The 16,994-nt window shown below is 42.2% G+C and overlaps 1 protein-coding gene across 6 annotated transcripts; it reads right to left on the bottom strand.

Moving 5' to 3' along the window:
• Positions 1-970: 970 nt before the first annotated feature.
• Positions 971-16,984, bottom strand: TXNL4A (thioredoxin like 4A). 6 transcript variants are annotated; one of them, XM_053243749.1, is made up of 5 exons: positions 9,845-9,983; positions 9,141-9,220; positions 6,889-6,967; positions 4,975-5,078; positions 971-1,791 (listed from the first exon to the last, which is right to left on the bottom strand). In XM_053243749.1, the coding sequence occupies exons 2-5, from the start codon at positions 9,188-9,190 to the stop codon at positions 1,620-1,622; spliced, it is 405 nt and encodes a 134-aa protein (XP_053099724.1). In that variant the 5' UTR covers positions 9,191-9,220; positions 9,845-9,983; the 3' UTR covers positions 971-1,619. The 6 variants fall into 6 exon arrangements, with proteins under 6 accessions (XP_053099724.1, XP_053099723.1, XP_053099720.1 ...); XM_053243748.1 differs by lacking the exons at positions 6,889-6,967; positions 9,141-9,220 and adding an exon at positions 16,845-16,984 and having other exon boundaries at positions 9,845-10,017; XM_053243745.1 differs by lacking the exons at positions 6,889-6,967; positions 9,141-9,220 and adding an exon at positions 16,625-16,762 and having other exon boundaries at positions 9,845-10,017.
• Positions 16,985-16,994: the final 10 nt, after the last annotated feature.

The following is a 16,994-nucleotide window of genomic DNA, read 5'->3' as shown; positions in this document are numbered from 1 at the left end:
CTATGTTGTCTGAAGCTGCCCTTTTTGTCAGTTACATGGTAACTCCACGGAAAACCAATGTAGAAAAGTTCAGTAGTGTGTGCCTTGAGGGTGCAATTCTGTGTTTAATACGAGCTCAAGCCTCAAACCCATTTTCAAGGGGACAACATGCAAAACAAGATTGCATTAGGACATCTGAATTGATGCCTCAGTCTGAAGTCTCTACTGTGATCCTAAACATTTGAAATTAAATTTAATGAAATCAATGCAAGTTACAATTAAACACTTGACAATGGAACAGGCCTTTTTCAGCTCTTGCAAGAAAATAAGCCAGTGCTGCAATCCTGCTCACTCTGTCCACAAAGCACAGATATGAACTCACTCCACTTGAGTCTAGTTAGTATAGGCATTAACCCCTCCTCCGCTCTGCTTCAATGCTGGGCAGTGCTATTTTGCCAATTATGCTACTAACTTTAAAGCATCCACTAACAAGCTCTTTCTCAGCCGCAACCACCCACATGCAGCACTACTGTTTCTGCCAAGTGTAGCCTACACAAGGACAACAGTCACTAAATGCTTCAAGGTAAACTGTAGGAGGGCATGGAATTGAATGATCTGGCTCAGGGGTCCCCAACCTGCGGCCCTCCATATGTTGCTGAACTACAATTCCCATCATCCCATCCACAATAAGTTGTAGCTGGGGTGATGGGAATTGTAGTTCGGCAACATCTGGAGGGCCGCAGGTTAGGGATCCCTGCTCTGGCTGATATGCAGACTGCCTAACAGAGCAGTAATGCATTTGGTGCCAGCACACCATGAGCAGGAGAGAAGACTCCCAACAGAACTACTCTGTATCCTACTTTCCATGAACCGAATGAGAAAGATAGCATTTTATAGACAAACAGGATTATACAAACACAATATAAGGAGTGTTGCTTAGTCTCTGTATTCAGCACTAGAAGATACAACAAAAGCAACTAAGAGTCCAATATGCAATTGAACAATTAATATTTACTTCTTGACTTTTCGATACCAGAGTCAAATGCAACAAACTAAGAATGCAAGTGATCTCAAAAGAAAGCAATATAGTTTAAGAAGCAGGCCTCAATAAGACAATGGTTTGGATCCAAAGGTACATACATAGGAAGGAGCTGCCAGTTCCACCCCCCTCATCTGCAGATATACACCCCATCCCCTGGAAAGCCCCAGAAATCTGGAGTTAGCCAATGGGGATCCTTAGATCCAAGCCAATTACATTAATTTGACCATGGAAACTCAACTTACACAAAGATATAAATATGGGATATTTATGTTCTGTTGAAACATGCCTTGTGTTCTCATTAGGTATGTGTTATGTTTCAGCTGCCCATGGTTCATACTTGCTTATATGCTGGAAAGAGAATTGTACTATAAAAATAGTGTTCTGAAAAACACAGAGATTTCAGATTCTTTATATGTAAAAGTAGAGGACATGTTACTTTATTACTATTATCAGATAGCATTATTTTTTCCATGAAAGTTAAACATATTTACAGAAGTCCAAAATATTCACAATGAAGAGGTATAAGCAAGCAAAAATATTATAGATACAGGATTTCATGAAGATCCAGAAAATTGGCTAAAATTAAACAGTCAAAATATCAATATCTATATTTGGTTGAATAGTCTTTGGGTGACACAACAAGACCTCTACCTTTACGTGCTCCTCTATAAACCGTTTCTATGATGTCAATCATCTCTTGCTTGTCTTCCATCGCCCAGTTAATTTTGTTGTTGTTACCTGTGCCTAAATCAATCATTATGTGTTTGTTTCTTTAAAGAAAAAAGGAAAAGGAAAAACTAAGTTAATGCACAACACTACTTCCAAGTTTACACTCATTCCATGTTGAAATACATACCCCTTTCCTCCAAAACCATCTACTTATGCATAGATAAGCAAACTTGTGCATATTGGCCACGACAATTTTTTTTTGTTCTAGGACCCTGCCCCAAAATGTAAGAACCAGACTGCCTTCTGCTCCATGCGGCAGGGGCGGGGGAGGAGTGTTGCTGCTTGCCGCTAGCAATGCCATCCATTCCACCGGGTGTGTGTGTTAGATTTGCTGTTCACTCCAAGCAATGCCCTCCATTCGGTGGGGGCACTAGCTCAGGCAGGCAATGGACTGACATAACCAGGAGGAGTGAGTGAGCAAGCAAGCAAGGTGGGGGCAGGTTGCTCCCTCCTCCTGATCCCAGCCTTCTACCTCAGGCAGGTAATGGACCAGTAGGAGGAAGAGGGAGCAACATGCCCCTACATTGCTTACTCACTTCGCCACCTGGTCATGTCAGTCTACCACCTGCCTGAGCCAGATGGAAGCGACCAAGAGGAGGAGGGAACAACCTGCCACATCTTGCTAACTCACTCCTCCTGGTCGCATCTATCCATCACCTGGATCAGGTGCCATGGTGAGTCCTGGCATACTGCCTCTTATGCAGAAAATGTAGAGACTAAGGTGCCATTCTGGGACACATTGCTTCTTAGCCACCAACAGAATCAGGACTACAGCCTTGATAGTTTGCCTGTTTTAATCTATTTTCCCGAAGTTGCAAACATCAAATGATGAAGTCTATACCAAAATATATAATTAATTCAAATCCCAGTACAGGTGGCCATTCAAACATCCTTCCCGCACCACATTTCACCCAAACAGAAAATCCGCCTTCAAAAACAAAAACCACCTCTAATGATGTGCACCATTTCTAAAGCCCAGCTAAAGCAACTTCTCAAATGCACAGGAAGCCATTTTGACAGCTCACCACCAGATCCCATGAGCTGTGGTTCCAAGGCAGTCACTCACAAGATCCCGCAAAAAAAGTCTTACTACTTGAACGAAGGGAGAGCTCATCCCCAAATCACAGCTGCTGCAATTAAGGCTTGGCTCCTACCCACAGACAAGTCATGCCATACAAGTGGATATACATTAAGCCTGTCAGCAATCTGATTCCAACAAATGTGTACCAATCCCCATCCCCCAGTGCCATGTGGAGGCCGGCACACTTGACACTGCCAGCTCTGCATGGTACCTTCCGTTTCTGGCACTGGGAGGGGGGGGAGACTTTTAATTGAACTTGAGTTTGCAGAGATGCCAAGGAAAACCTGAAGGGGACATCTAGGGACTACAGTCCCTGTGGCACCACGGCACTGAGATGTGCATTCGTGGCATGGTCAGCTCTGTGCAGTACCTGCCATTTCCAGCACGAGGTGGGGGTGGGAGCTTTTCAAAGGAACCAGAACCAGTGGAGATACTGCGAAAGACGCTGAGAGGACACTAGGAAATCACATGGGGACATCTGGGGAGATGGCCCCTTGAGTTTTCCTAGTGTCCCCTCTTCATCTTTCACAGCATTTCCACTGGTTCTGGTTCCTCTGAAAAGCTCCCACCCCCACCCCATGCTGGAAATGGCAAGTACTGCATGGAGCTGAACATGTTGAGTATGCCCAGTGCCATGGGCAGTGTTACACATTTGTTGGAATCAGAGATTCTAACAGACGTAGCACACAGCTAGGACGAGGAAGGGCATGGTTCTTTCAGAACTCTCCTACAAAGCATCTTATATGACCTATTTTGTCCCAGAGCAGAAGCAAAGGCCAATACAAAGCTTATCTTTATTTCGTAAATGTGCTTCTTGCTCTTCAGTACAAAGTATTCCCAGAGCAACAAAAAGCATCTTATACTAAAAGTATAAGGTGACTGACACACCACCAAAGGCACCACAAATGTAAAAATATTATATAAAACCAGTAGCAAAACAGGTTAAAAAGCCTGTGTGGGGGAGTGGGGTGGGGAGAATAATATTTGATGCCCCAAATCCATCAAAGTGGATGTTAAGCAACCCTCCCCTGGGAGAACATTCCATAAACAGGGCAACACAACAAAAGTGGCCTTCTGCCCAGTCCCTACCCATGTTATCTTCTCAGATGGTGGAAACACCCAGAACAGGGCCTCCAAAGTTCACCTTAGTGTCTGGGCACTTTCATATGCAGATCCTTCAAGAACCTACATCCCAAGTCATATAGGACTGTAAAGGTAAGTACTAGCATTTCAAATTGAGCTTTGAAACTAACCAGGAACCAGTGCTTTTGTTTAAACACTGGTAAGAACGGTTCCCAGCAACTGGTTCCACATCTAGCAGCCACCTAGCAGCTTTATTTTTAACTTACTGCAGCTTCAAATAAGTCTTCAGAAGCAGCCCCGTGTGCAACACATGATCAAAGTCTAATCTGAATGGGAAACTGAGACCAGGCTGTCTCTGTCCAGGAAGGGTCAGCTGACTCTGTGCCATGGATGCCACCTGGGTTTCCAATAACAAACCTGGATCAATGAGGGCCCCCAGAATGCGGGACTGATCTTCTAGGAAAGTGCAGCCCTAACCAGAACAAACTGACCAACACCTCTCGACAGACACTAGGCTATTAAAGTGGAAGCTGTCGAATGAAAAAGTGCTGGCAGCAAGCTGCTACAGCTGCAAAAGGCAGATTATAGCAGCAATGAATATCTAGTGGCTAGATATACTAGAAAAAATAGCAAGGAAGCAGCTGGAGATATACTGGCAAGAAAGATTGTGTCAGCTGGCATAGTCTCTCCCAACAGCACTAAGACTGAATCAGCCGTAGCAATGCAAATCATATGTGTTGCAGCAGCTTAAGCCACTCAGCCTTAAACCCACTGCTGCACAGTTCTTGCAGTTCAATTCAGCTTGCTTTTCATCAGCATTTTTCAGAAGAGCCATTAATTCAGGCAGGCTTCTAAGCCAACAACAGAAGTTATTTGTAATGTTACAGAGGCAAATAGTGTTACTTTTAAAGACTAATTTCTGAAACAGTGAACAGGCACAAGTGAACAGAAAACCAGACATTAATTATAGCAAGAATGGAGAGATATTATGTAATAATGTGTGCACAGATTATCAAATGAGAACATACAAGCTACACTGGCACATAGGAATGAAAGATACCTGAAGAAAAACATGACAGTACAGGGATCGTACAGTTCATACATCTTGTTGAAGTCAGGCACTTCTGTTATATCCACAAGATAAATAACAGCAAAATTTTTTACCTAGAGAGGAAAAATTAGTTTAGAGCAGAATATACTAGTAAGTACTCTTGGTAAGCAAACTTGTTTTGACAATATTGTAAAGTTACATGGAAATATGCACAATGTTTAACTTTCAAGAGAGACTTGGAACACTCGTTTTCCATGTTTCAAGAACATCCACAATGTGATGATTGTACCATCATCCACTATGTTAATTGTTGATTTCAAGTAATGCCCCCAAAATGGCCGTCTTCCCAGTGGCGGTCACAAGAGGTGAGAATCATACTAGAGCAGGGTTTCTTAACCTTGGGCCCCCAGATTTTTTGGACTACCACTCCCATCATCCTCAGCCACAAAGGCCATGTATGGGGATGATGGGAGTTGTAGTCCAACAACATCTGGGGGCCCAAGGTTAAGAAACCCTATACTAGAGTATTTTATGCTTTCTATCCATATCATCATGCTCAGCACCCTTTACTAAAGTCTTCGAAGAAAGATGGAATTTCTTCAATAACCTTAAATTTCTTGGGAAAATTTCATTATTGAACATTCTTGCTGGCATCGAGGAGTTGTAAACAGTTTACTAGACCAACAAAGGGCAATGCATCCAGTTAGGTATCATCCACCCCATTTCCTGCCCTGCCCATTTCCACATACTGTACCAGCTTTACACAATTCTGCAGCAGTATATTTACCAATGATGCCTAGTCCTAGTGCAGTGTGAACTAGCAATGTCTTGTACTGGCTAACATTACAACTCTGGGGCATTATTTCGATTTTTTTTTTAAAGTGCAGTGTTCTGTAATTGAAAGAGCATATATCTGCAGTCTGCTTTCACATGCATCTAAGGAGGTAGGACAAAATGTGGAACAAGGTCCATTTGTACAATTTTGTTTCTCCATTAATTTTAACTTTTAGTCAAGTTCAACCTATATCTCTTCTAACTCACAAGATTAATACCATGCAAATTATTTGATCATTATTTTTGCCAAGTACTCCCAGCAAATGCTACCACACATATATTACATAAGTACATTTAAATTCATTTTAAAAATATGCATTCCTAAGTATTTGTTTTGAATGCAGTGCAACATGTACTAGACAACATAGGTCCATAAGATACTTGTAAGCTACCCACAGGTCTCTGTGAGAATTCTGGAAACAAATTTCCATTTAAACACAGTGTTTGATCCTTATATTGGTTCTAAAACATGGTTATGTATATCATCAAGACATGAAAGACAAAAATAAAAGTTTTTTATTTTAATATTTTTAAGGAGCTGATCTGCAAATCTGAACACTAGAGATTTAGAAATGCTAGGGCTCTTAATCACACTAGCTTTTACAAAAGGTTTCTCACTTCCAACATCCGAGAAGCAGTTTTCTGAAAATGAAATGTCAAACCAGAGATAGATATGTGACTCATAAGGAAACATTGCTGTATGAACAGACAAGTTACAGTTGATGATCGGGCAAAACAGGAAAGATACCCTGACTTCTCTTTTGCAGCACAATATTGGGAAACACTTCTTGTTGGACCTGACAAAATGTCAACCTTTCTACAAACTCACCACAACCGCTAAAGCCCTGGACAGCAATCTTATACTGCATCAGAGACACATACTGCATCAGAGAATGAGCACAAACAACAGAGGAGGGAGCTACACCTATTGGAATTTCTATGCAGGAAAGTTAACAGTATGAAAACTGGCAACTTTAGTGCTCACTGTCAACTAAATTTTCTCCCAATGCAGAATGTAACTGCAGCCTGACAACAGTTTTGCATGATTTCTAGTGTAGATACGCAGTACAATTGGAACTGTTTACTCACTCTGTGTATGGCAGCGATATCCGAACAGGACTCGTAAGCAAGAGGATGAGGAAGGATCACCCTCTTTAATCTGCTATTTCTGCAGAGGGAGATTTTTAAATACAAAGTTATATTGTTCTTTTCCCCCGCATTAAAAATGTAAGTGCCAATATGCCTGTGAAATTAATAGAAGACCTACAAACTATCTATAGCAGCATTCCCAAGAATATTATCTTATTTTCTCTTTGCTTGGCAATGAAGTAGTTACAGAAGCAAGGTTTAAAGCCTTTCCCCCATATTTTAGAACTCTACTATCAGGTATGCTTTTGACGCAAGAGTCAGAATTCTAGAATAGCTATGTCTCAATTTTCATACATGCATATACATTATTTCTACTGAAGTTTTGTTCATAAAACTAAGGCCTGTATCAACCTGTCTGATTATTAAGGCCCTGCTTAATACATCCTCACTTTCTGGAAGTGAGGGGAGTGGCAACAAGCAGGGCATTTCAGTAGTGACTTCAGAAGTGGTTTGCGGAACTCTCTCCCCAATCTTTTTGCCTATCACCTTCTTTTATGACTTTCAGACACCAGCTGAAGACATTGCTGCTTGCCCAGTCTTTCACTTGGCTTTATTGCTCTATAATTAATTTTCCACTGTTCTTTTAAAACTGTTTTGAAAGCTGGTTTTAAAACTTTTTAAAATGTTCTTTGATGGTTATTAATATTTCTACAGCACTTTTCAACAAAAAAAGTTCTCAAAGTGGTTTACATTGGCAAAGGAGTAAGAAAATTGTTCCCTCTCCTCAAAGCACACACACACCACAGTAACAGTCACTGGAGGGACGATATACTGAATTGAACAGGGTAGTTGCCCTCCCCCACTAAATATAAGAGAGCCAACAATTTAAAGGTGCCTCTTTGCCCATTTAGCAGGGGTTAGTACTGTAGCTTTGCTTGCTATTGTAGTTCAGTTTGGTTCTTTTATATACTGTTTGAATTAATTACAATGTAAGCTGTCTTAGACATTATGACTGAGAGGTACAATAGAAATATTATAGTCTGTACATCTCTAATTTAAGATGAGCTAAAATGCCACAGATCCAAGTCAATTGATTACTACTACTTACTTCCAACATGATTGTACATTGATCCACAATGCCCAACCTTCCCATTTAGCAATTGTTTTCAATACCTACACCAAATTTAGACACAAGACTTACACTTTTCAAGTTGACCCAACGTACTAACTTTAGCATATCTGCTGCAGTAAAAAGCTACACCATACAGCTCTACACATGATCAGTGTGCAGAGCTGAAAGGACCTAAACCGCTCTCCCCACAGACGATCAATCACCCCTCCTCAGGTGGGCAGATCACCTGCCCAGATGAGTGATGGCTTCGCTTCCGTGCTCCTGTGCTTGGCCCCAGCTTATTCGGGCACCTTGGGGGTCGGGTGAAGTGAAGCGCTGCCCCACTCCCTGGAGCCCCAGTAATGAGCTCCACTTCAGGGATCCCCCCCTCCCCAAGTGTGGCTGCTGTGGCTGCAAGCAGCTATGGTAGACACATGATTCATTAACCCATTTTTGGGGCATGCTCGTGCCCAAAACCTGGGTTAATCAGCGGGCTCTGTAGGCAGGCTTGCTGCCGAGAGCCATATGGCTCCCATTGCTGCACACAAGCAGCAGAAACCAGGCTGGGTTCCCTTAGCCCAGTTTCTGCTGCTCGTGAGAATCACCTCCCTCTCTAGCTAGCAAAGTAGTATGATTGCCAAGGGTAAGTTCTTTCTTTTCAATGATTTGCAACAGTAGGTTTCAAACTATGTTCCAATAATTTTGTGGTTTCTGGAAGTTTATCAGTGTAGCAGATACACTGTCCTGGAAGCCAGCCTGCAAACAAGACCAATTTTCTCCTGCAATGCACAGCTGAAGAAAATTTTGAGGTGTGTTCTAGGAGAAAGTTTCCATTCACAAGGGGCAACAATGAGGCTCAGCAGGCCTGCCCAGGCTCCTACGTTAGCTGACTGTACCTCCCAGAACATGCCCCCAGAGCTTTCTGCAACAATGCAGGGGTGCTCCTCAGCAGATAAACTGACATGGAAACCACTAGCCTGAAAACCAGTAGTAGATAATAAGCAAGGTTCACGAAAAAAAAAAAAAAACAAACTTGGGACAACAGAATAAAGGGATCCCTAACAGCACAAATACAAAAGCTAGCAATTAGATATCAACATGAATAGAAAAATTACAAAGTATTTTGCTTTGTTTCACTTACCTCCTAGTATGACTTTCTACTACTGATCCATTTTCATTCACTGCAATCATAGACTACACATTTAGGAAAGCTGGTAACTTCTGACAAGAATCATATACATGTGAATTGTAAGATTACTTGATCAAAACAGAGGAGAGCTTCACTCAGATTTCATTTAATGACTATTTTGGAGCATAGACACCAAGATGCTCCATACAACCTGCAATTTGGGGTCTGCGGAAATATCAGATTAAGGGTGTGCTGCTTTATATAGAGATTACCATCTTTCCTAAACTTGCAGCCACTGTGATTACAATGAATGAAAAGGATTTAGCAGTAGGTGGTCATACTAGAGGGTCCCCCAACCCTCAAGCAGATTTTCAGGGCAGGAAGGCAGAATCTGTGAAAATCTTATGACCCGCCCCCCCTCAGGCAAGCACAAGACAGTAAGAAGGCGGGTTTCTTGGCTACAGCCCATAGTGTATAAATTTTGTTAATGCTAATGGCTGAAATAACTGAAATGGAACTGAGCAGTATTCTAGCAAGGTCCTTGGGGTGTAAAGAAGTGCCTTGAGTCCCAAGTGTTGTCCAACCTTCACCTAGAAAATCTTAGCCATGTCCTCTTAGGTACATTTTACATAAATTAACTGTATACTGGATTAAATGTTTAATTCCAACAATATTTAAAAACTGTATTCTTCAATATTAAATAAAACACACTATACCTTTTCAGCAATACTATACAAAACTTCATCCATTTTCATACAAGTTGGATCCCAATCATGCCCAAAGCGAATGACCACAACACGGTCTTCTTCGGAAAGAATAGCCTGGTCCACTTGCCAGCCATTATGTAAATGTGGAAGCATATACGACATCTTCAAAGTTTGTGTATGATCTGTAAGAGGATAGAAGCACACACCAGAATTCAGATTCTGCACTATATTTAGCATTATCGAAAAAGATTAATTCATTCAAGGCCAAACATGATCCATTGTATGTGGTAAATTCACATAAATAAGATGAAATCTTATACTGAACCAACAAGTTGATCTAAGAGCAGTCACATACCCTGGGCCAGTGCAGACGATGCAACAAACCAAGGTTTGCTGGCATTTAGCAGGGAAATGATTGACTAACAAGCAGAAGGTTGCCGGTTCAAATCCCCGCTGGTAATATATCAGGCAGCAGCAATATAGGAAGATGCTGAAAGGCATCATCCCATACTGTGCTGGAGGAGACAATGGTGAACCCCTCCTGTATTCTACCAAAGACAACCACAAGGCTCTGTGGGTGCCAGGAGTCGAAATCGACTCGATGGCACAACCTTTCCTTTCCTTTGAGACAAAGAACCATCACCTTATTCTTTTTCCTAGGTCGATTCAATCAATCAGTATTTATTACAGTCATAGACCAGCATAAAGTATAAGGGTGATTACATGTTAAAAGTGAGAGTAGATAAAAAGTGATTACATATGGAACGGTACTTAACGTACATATTAATACTAAAAATAGTAGAAAGTAAACCAGAAGCATGAGAGCATATAAGCCTGAAAAGTAATAAAAGTGCATACAAGGCATAAAAAGGGGGTCCCTAGGTAAATTGCTTTTAGCATGTTTATATTGAACAGCAGTATATTTATATAGGGCCAGCGTGGTATAGTATAGTGGTTAGAGTGCTAGACTAGGACCGGGGAGACCCGAGTTCAAATCCCCATTCAGCCATGAAACTAGCTGGGTGACTCTGGGCCAGTCACTTCTCTCTCAGCCTAACCTACTTCACAGGGTTGTTGTGAAAAGAGAAACTCAAGTATGTAGTATACCGCTCTGGGCTCCTTGGAGGAAGAGCAGGATATAAATGTAAAAAAAATAATAATAATAATATAGATACTCTACATAATTGTGGGTAATGCATGAAAGTTAGGGTCTAGAACAATAGTCTTATACAGTGGTCAGTTGACACAGTGCATCAGCTAGCCAAATATCTTACTCGTCAGATCATTTGTCAAGCTATGTTGGGTACTTTACTCTTCAGCATTTTTTTTACTTGTCGTCAGGCATCATTTTTCACTCATTGTGGATGAGCAGACAAGTGGATTTCCTGAGCCCTGGTCTTACCAAAGATAAAGATAAAGAGAGCCAGCATGGTGTAGTGGTTAGAGTGCTGGACGAGGACTGGGGAGACCCATGATACTAGCTAGGTGACTCTGGGCCAGTCACTTCTCTCTCAGCCCAACCTACTTCACAGGGTTGTTGTGAGGAGAAACTCAAGTATGTAGTACACCGCTCTGGGCTCCTTGGAGGAAGAGCGGGATATAAGTGTAAAAATAAATAAATAAATAAATAAATAATAGTCATGCTCTCCATGTTTGCAAATCCAGAATTTAAAAAAATCAACCCCTGATTTCAAATTTGTAATCACAAATATTGAACATAATAATTACTTCACCCAGAAGCATTCACTTAAAAAGCAGAAAAAGCTTTAACCACACAGATGACTGCAATGCGATCATTGAGGATGCTAAGAAATCACAGTATTAGGTGATCTTCAGAAAGCAACCAAGATATTCAAGAAGTAACTAATCGCTGTCAAGTGATCTTGAGTTATGCACCTTTCAGCAAGCAGTCCATTTAGAATGAAATCATATCCCCTATTCTCTTCTGAATGTGAAATATAAGGAGTGCCATATCAAGTGATATCACCATACCATCCATTAAGAATAAGAACAGAATCTTGTGAACCTTAACAGATCTGTTGTGGTATAAGCTCCTTTTTTTTTGCTACAACAGACCAATATGACTACAAAAGAGATAGCAGTTGTATCACACTGTTAAACTCGCAGAAATAAGGACAAGGGGATAGATAAATGTCAAGCAGGTGACCCTATGAAGACTAAAAAAATAAATTAACTTTAGAAAGTCATTCAGAGACTGATGGAGGGAGTGCTAGGACCCAAGCTTACCTGCACATCACATCCTCTAGCCTGGGGGTCCTTTCTCCATTTGTGTGGTGTGCTAGTACAACAAACAGGTGTATCATAGCAACTAAATGATCCCATTATGATCTCATTATGTGGCCTTAAGTGAGCCCTTTACTCTCTTCTCTCACTCCATCTGTCCTCTTGTACAAGGTTGCTGACATTACAAGAATCTTATGTGAAATACTCCCTAAAGTATTATATAAATGCTGAATTTTAAACAAATAAGACAGATTAGTTAGTGTTGCCAGGGGCAGGTGGGTCACTACACATTCTGACAAGCCCTCTCACCTTTATTTTATTTTTTAGATTGGTAAACCACCCCACACTTCCATCTCTGGGCAGTTTATAAACAACAATTTGTTTGTTCCAAGGGCAAGCCCCTACCCTTGAAGACAGGGTTTACTTCCAGAGGGATTAATCCCCAATTCTGATCAAGCCCTGTAAATGCCATTTTGCTGTCTACCTCCCCTCCCCAAACAATATTACTTCACCATTTTGACCCCTTCGTGTTGCTTATCAATTTTGCTCACCACCATGCACCAGTCTTGCAATTAAGCCCACAACAGTTATTTACCTATCCTCAAAATTAAGCACTCAGTTTTGGGGAATTTATCATTGTTGACAGCAGCAGAGTTTCACCTGCTGTCTTTTTAAATTTAAGTTTTGCCATACCTCTGCAGACAATTGTAGCAGCTTCAACAGCCAGAGTGGTGTAGTGGTTAGAGTGCTAGACTAGGACCAGAGAGACCCGAGTTCAAATCTCCATTCAGCCATACTAGCTGGGTGACTATGGGCCAGTCACTTCTCTCTCAGCCTAACCTACTTCACAGGGTTATTGTGAGAAGAAACTCAAGTATGTAGTACATTGCTCTGGGCTCCTTGGAGGAATAGCAGGAGATAAATGTAAAAATAAATAAAAATAAATAAACAAACAGCCACCCTTAGAAGAACCAACAATATTCAATGGCCTACCTGAGCCAGTCACCATTTTTCACCCTAGAATAAACCAGGAAATTACCTACTAGAAGTAGATTATTTAGCACAAAGCTCTAGAAGTGTTGGGGTGGGGGAACAGAACAGATGCAACACTAAAAGGGTCAGCACATGCTGGTTTCATGTGAGGAGCAGCTTTGTGGTCTCTCTCTCCCTCAAGAGGCTGTCTGAGGGACTTGGCTGTTCCACCTCAAAAGGGGGTAAATGAGCCAAGTGCACCAGGTGTGGGACAGTTTGCCAAGAAAATTCGCTTCTATGCAGATGCCTTCCACATACTCATCCTTAGTGCTGACACACATTGCATTGAACCACCAGCATGCCCCCGCTCCACGTGTTCTGCTATATAAGAGCAGGTTTTGGGGGGACAAAGGAAAAAAGCAGCAAGGGGATAGTCAGGGAGGTGAGAGTATTCTGTAGAGAAACTGGGTTGATGGGATGGTGTCAATCCTCAAAGTGGGCAGTTTTCAGGAATGAAAGTAGTTCAAAAGGGTTACTTAAAGATCCATGGAGATGCCGGGAAGCATTTATATAAAATCCTTCTAACAATCAGTTTAAAAATGCAGTTAGAAACAAAGGTGGCAGCAGAGCAGAAGAAATGTAAAAGCCATCTAAAACTATTAATGGAAAGTGCAAGTTTATACAGGTCTATTTGGAGACCAGCTCCACTCACAAGTGGGGCTTGCTCCTAAATAAGTGTGCACAATTTTGATGCCTAACGTATGTCTATTCTATCCTTCCTCCAAGAAGGTCATGGGTTTCTCTCCTTCTCCTTAATATATTCTCACGACCACCCTGAGAAGTAGGTCAAGAGATCTAGTGAGGACAGGATCATCCAGTAAGCTTCATGGCAGAGTGGAGATTTGAACCCAAGTTTCATTTCTAGTCTGTATGGTATAGTGGTAAGCATGTCAATCAGCTACTCAATTATTTTGTAACATTTTAAATTTCAAACTGCCTAGAGTGCATTTGTAGAATAGCAGCATACAAAGTCAGTAAATAAATCTTATTTACCCAGCTAGCTTGGAGTGCAATGGAGAGAACAATCTGGGGGAAACGTGATGAGGAAAGGCAACAGTTTTAGGGACTTTATTTAGTAAAAAAATATGGCTAAGAGAGAGGACATAATAGTGGTTACAAATTCTTGTAGAGTATGGAGAAGCAAAAAAGACTATTCTCTCTTTCGCCTATGATACTAGAACTCATGATCTCACATGGCCATAGATTCAGGATGGCAGCAGATTCAGGGCTGATTTTTTAAAATTCATTTCACACACAACCAATGTGTGAATTCTACCACAGGATGTGAAGGCTACTAACTTAGATGGCTCTAAAGGGGACTGGACAAATTTTTAGGCAAAGATGTTCTATCAATGGCTATTATACAGAAATGCAAGACTGAATATCTAACTCTCTATGTTCATACAAATGCTAGATTGACTCTACATGTTCATACGCAGTATGTCATAGAACAATGGCTGCTAGGGAGCAAGAGTAGAATATGACAATACCAGGATCAGCTGTTTCTGCCCCTGCCCCAGGCAGGTATTTACAGGTGAAACTCGGAAAATTAGAATATCGTGCAAAAGTCCATTAATTTCAGTAATGCAAATTAAAAGGTGAAACTGATATATGAGACAGACACATTACATGCAAAGCGATATAAGTCAAGCCTTAATTTGTTATAATTGTGATGATCATGGCGTACAGCTCATGAAAACCCCAAATCCACAATCTCAGAAAATTAGAATATTATATGGAACCAAGAAAACAAGGATTGAAGAATAGAACAATATCGGACCTCTGAAAAGTATACAGTGTACTGTGCTTGATTGGCCAGCAAACTCGCCTGACCTGACCCCATAGAGAATTTATGGGGCATTGCCGAGAGAAGGATGAGAGACATGAGACCAAACAATGCAGAATTGCTGAAGGCCGCTAATGAAGCATCCTGGTCTTCCATAATACCTCAGCAGTGCCACAGGCTGACAGCATCCATGCCACGCCGCATTGAGGCAGTAATTGCTGCAAAAGGGGCCCAAACCAAGTACTGAATACATATGCATGCTTATACTTTTCAGAGGTCCGATATTGTTCTATTCTTCAATCCTTGTCTTCTTGGTTCCATGTAATATTCTAATTTTCTGAGATTGTGGATTTGGGGTTTTCATGAGCTGTACGCCATGATCATCACAATTATAACAAATTAAAGCTTGACTTATATCGCTTTGCATGTAATGTGTCTGTCTCATATATCAGTTTCACCTTTTAATTTGCATTACTGAAATTAATGGACTTTTGCACGATATTCTAATTTTTCGAGTTTCACCTGTAGAATTATGGTTTTCTTCCCCCCTTTATTGTATGAAGTTTGAATCATGTGCTCTGCCTGCCCTAGGGGCCAGTGGCAGCCCCCATCAACCCCAAGCATGGCCTTCTGACTAATGGTTTACTGGGCCTGTGTAAAGCTTTGCCCAGAACTTAGCTGGATACTACAGTTCCTCCTGCACTATGCAGAGATGACCATTTTCACTGCAGAGCTGCACTTTGCCCAGTGCCCGTGAAGCTCTTTTAAGGGATGAGAGCCCTCTGGAGCACCTGCACCATTTTGAAAGGCACAGAGTGCAGCAGAAGAGAGAGCGTTTCCCATCGCGCTCTTAAGAGACGGCTCCTTCTCTCTTAAAGGGCCATCCCAGTACTGAGAAAATCACAGTAGTACTGTGTGGTCAGCACAGTAGAAAATGGCTCTCATATTGACGTTTTTGGGGTTGGTTTTTTTGTTTGTTTTGTTTTTGCCAAAGTGACCCTGCTTGAAAAATAGTGAAGTTCACTGCCTTAGGGTGTTGCCTGGCCAAGCAACGGCCTTCTGCATATATTCAGAAGCTAGCTCAGTTCAACTTCAAGTGTTCCTAAGGTGAATCCTAGAATTGGTTTCACTCCCCACCCCCCTTCTCGACCCTCGCTTTAGGGATGTGCAGAAAACGCGATTTGGCTGTGCAGAAAAGCTACTGCAGAGTCGGTTCCACTCTCTCTCCCGTCACGCCGCCCGAGAGTCGCGCTGCCCGCAGGCTGGCCATGTGTCAGGTAGAGCTGCGCGGTTACCGATCAGCTCTACCTGACGAATAGCCAGCATGCGGGGCAGGAGAAAAATGAGCCACGTTAGCTGTGTTCCCCTTGACGCCCCGCCCCCGGTTGAGCCGCTCTCGAATCATTTCCCGGCGCATGCAAGAAAAAGAAATGGCGGCCCCCATGAGCCACCTGCCACGAATGTGTGCAGCGCTTTCAGCCGCTACTGAAGTTAAAGCGGGGAAAAGAGAGAGACTCGCTAATGGGGCTCGCCCCAAGGATAGTCCAAGCCAACACTGGCCTACCTGCTGCTCGCACCGCAAACTCCTTCCTGTGTTCTCACCTACCAACCACTCACCGAACGCAAAGAAACAATGGCCCGAAGGGGGAAGGGGGGGGCACACACGCACCCCGCAGCCCGTGAATGCGTGGGCTTAAAGAAAAACTACGGGAGTCGCGTAATGGTACCGTCACAAAAGGAAGTGAAGCTATTTTGCCCGTCGTTTGTTCGGTCATTTCCGGAAGGTTCAAGGCAAGCTGGTGGGACCGTAAAGGGAGGAATGTGAAGCGAAAGTTCTCATAGGGAGCTGGAGGTTTATGCCCAGAGATGGGGCGAGGAAGGACCTGGATGATGGGCGCGTGCCTGCTGCTTTTAAAAGAGGGTGCTTGGTTAATTATGTGGAAGAACCTGTGAAATGGTTCTCCGTAAGCAGGAAACGACTTGCGATGAAATCAGTTATTAGAAAAGAAAGATTGCTTCTTCCTCCGCCCCTGCAGCAGATTTCTCCCTATCCATTCTCGTGTGTTACTTCTTCGGTCGACTTGCGACAGGATAACC

The sequence above is a fragment of the Hemicordylus capensis genome, chromosome 4 (genome assembly GCF_027244095.1).
Source record: "Hemicordylus capensis ecotype Gifberg chromosome 4, rHemCap1.1.pri, whole genome shotgun sequence".
Taxonomy (NCBI): Eukaryota; Metazoa; Chordata; class Lepidosauria; order Squamata; family Cordylidae; genus Hemicordylus; species Hemicordylus capensis.
This window is presented reverse-complemented; position numbering and strand designations above follow the sequence as displayed.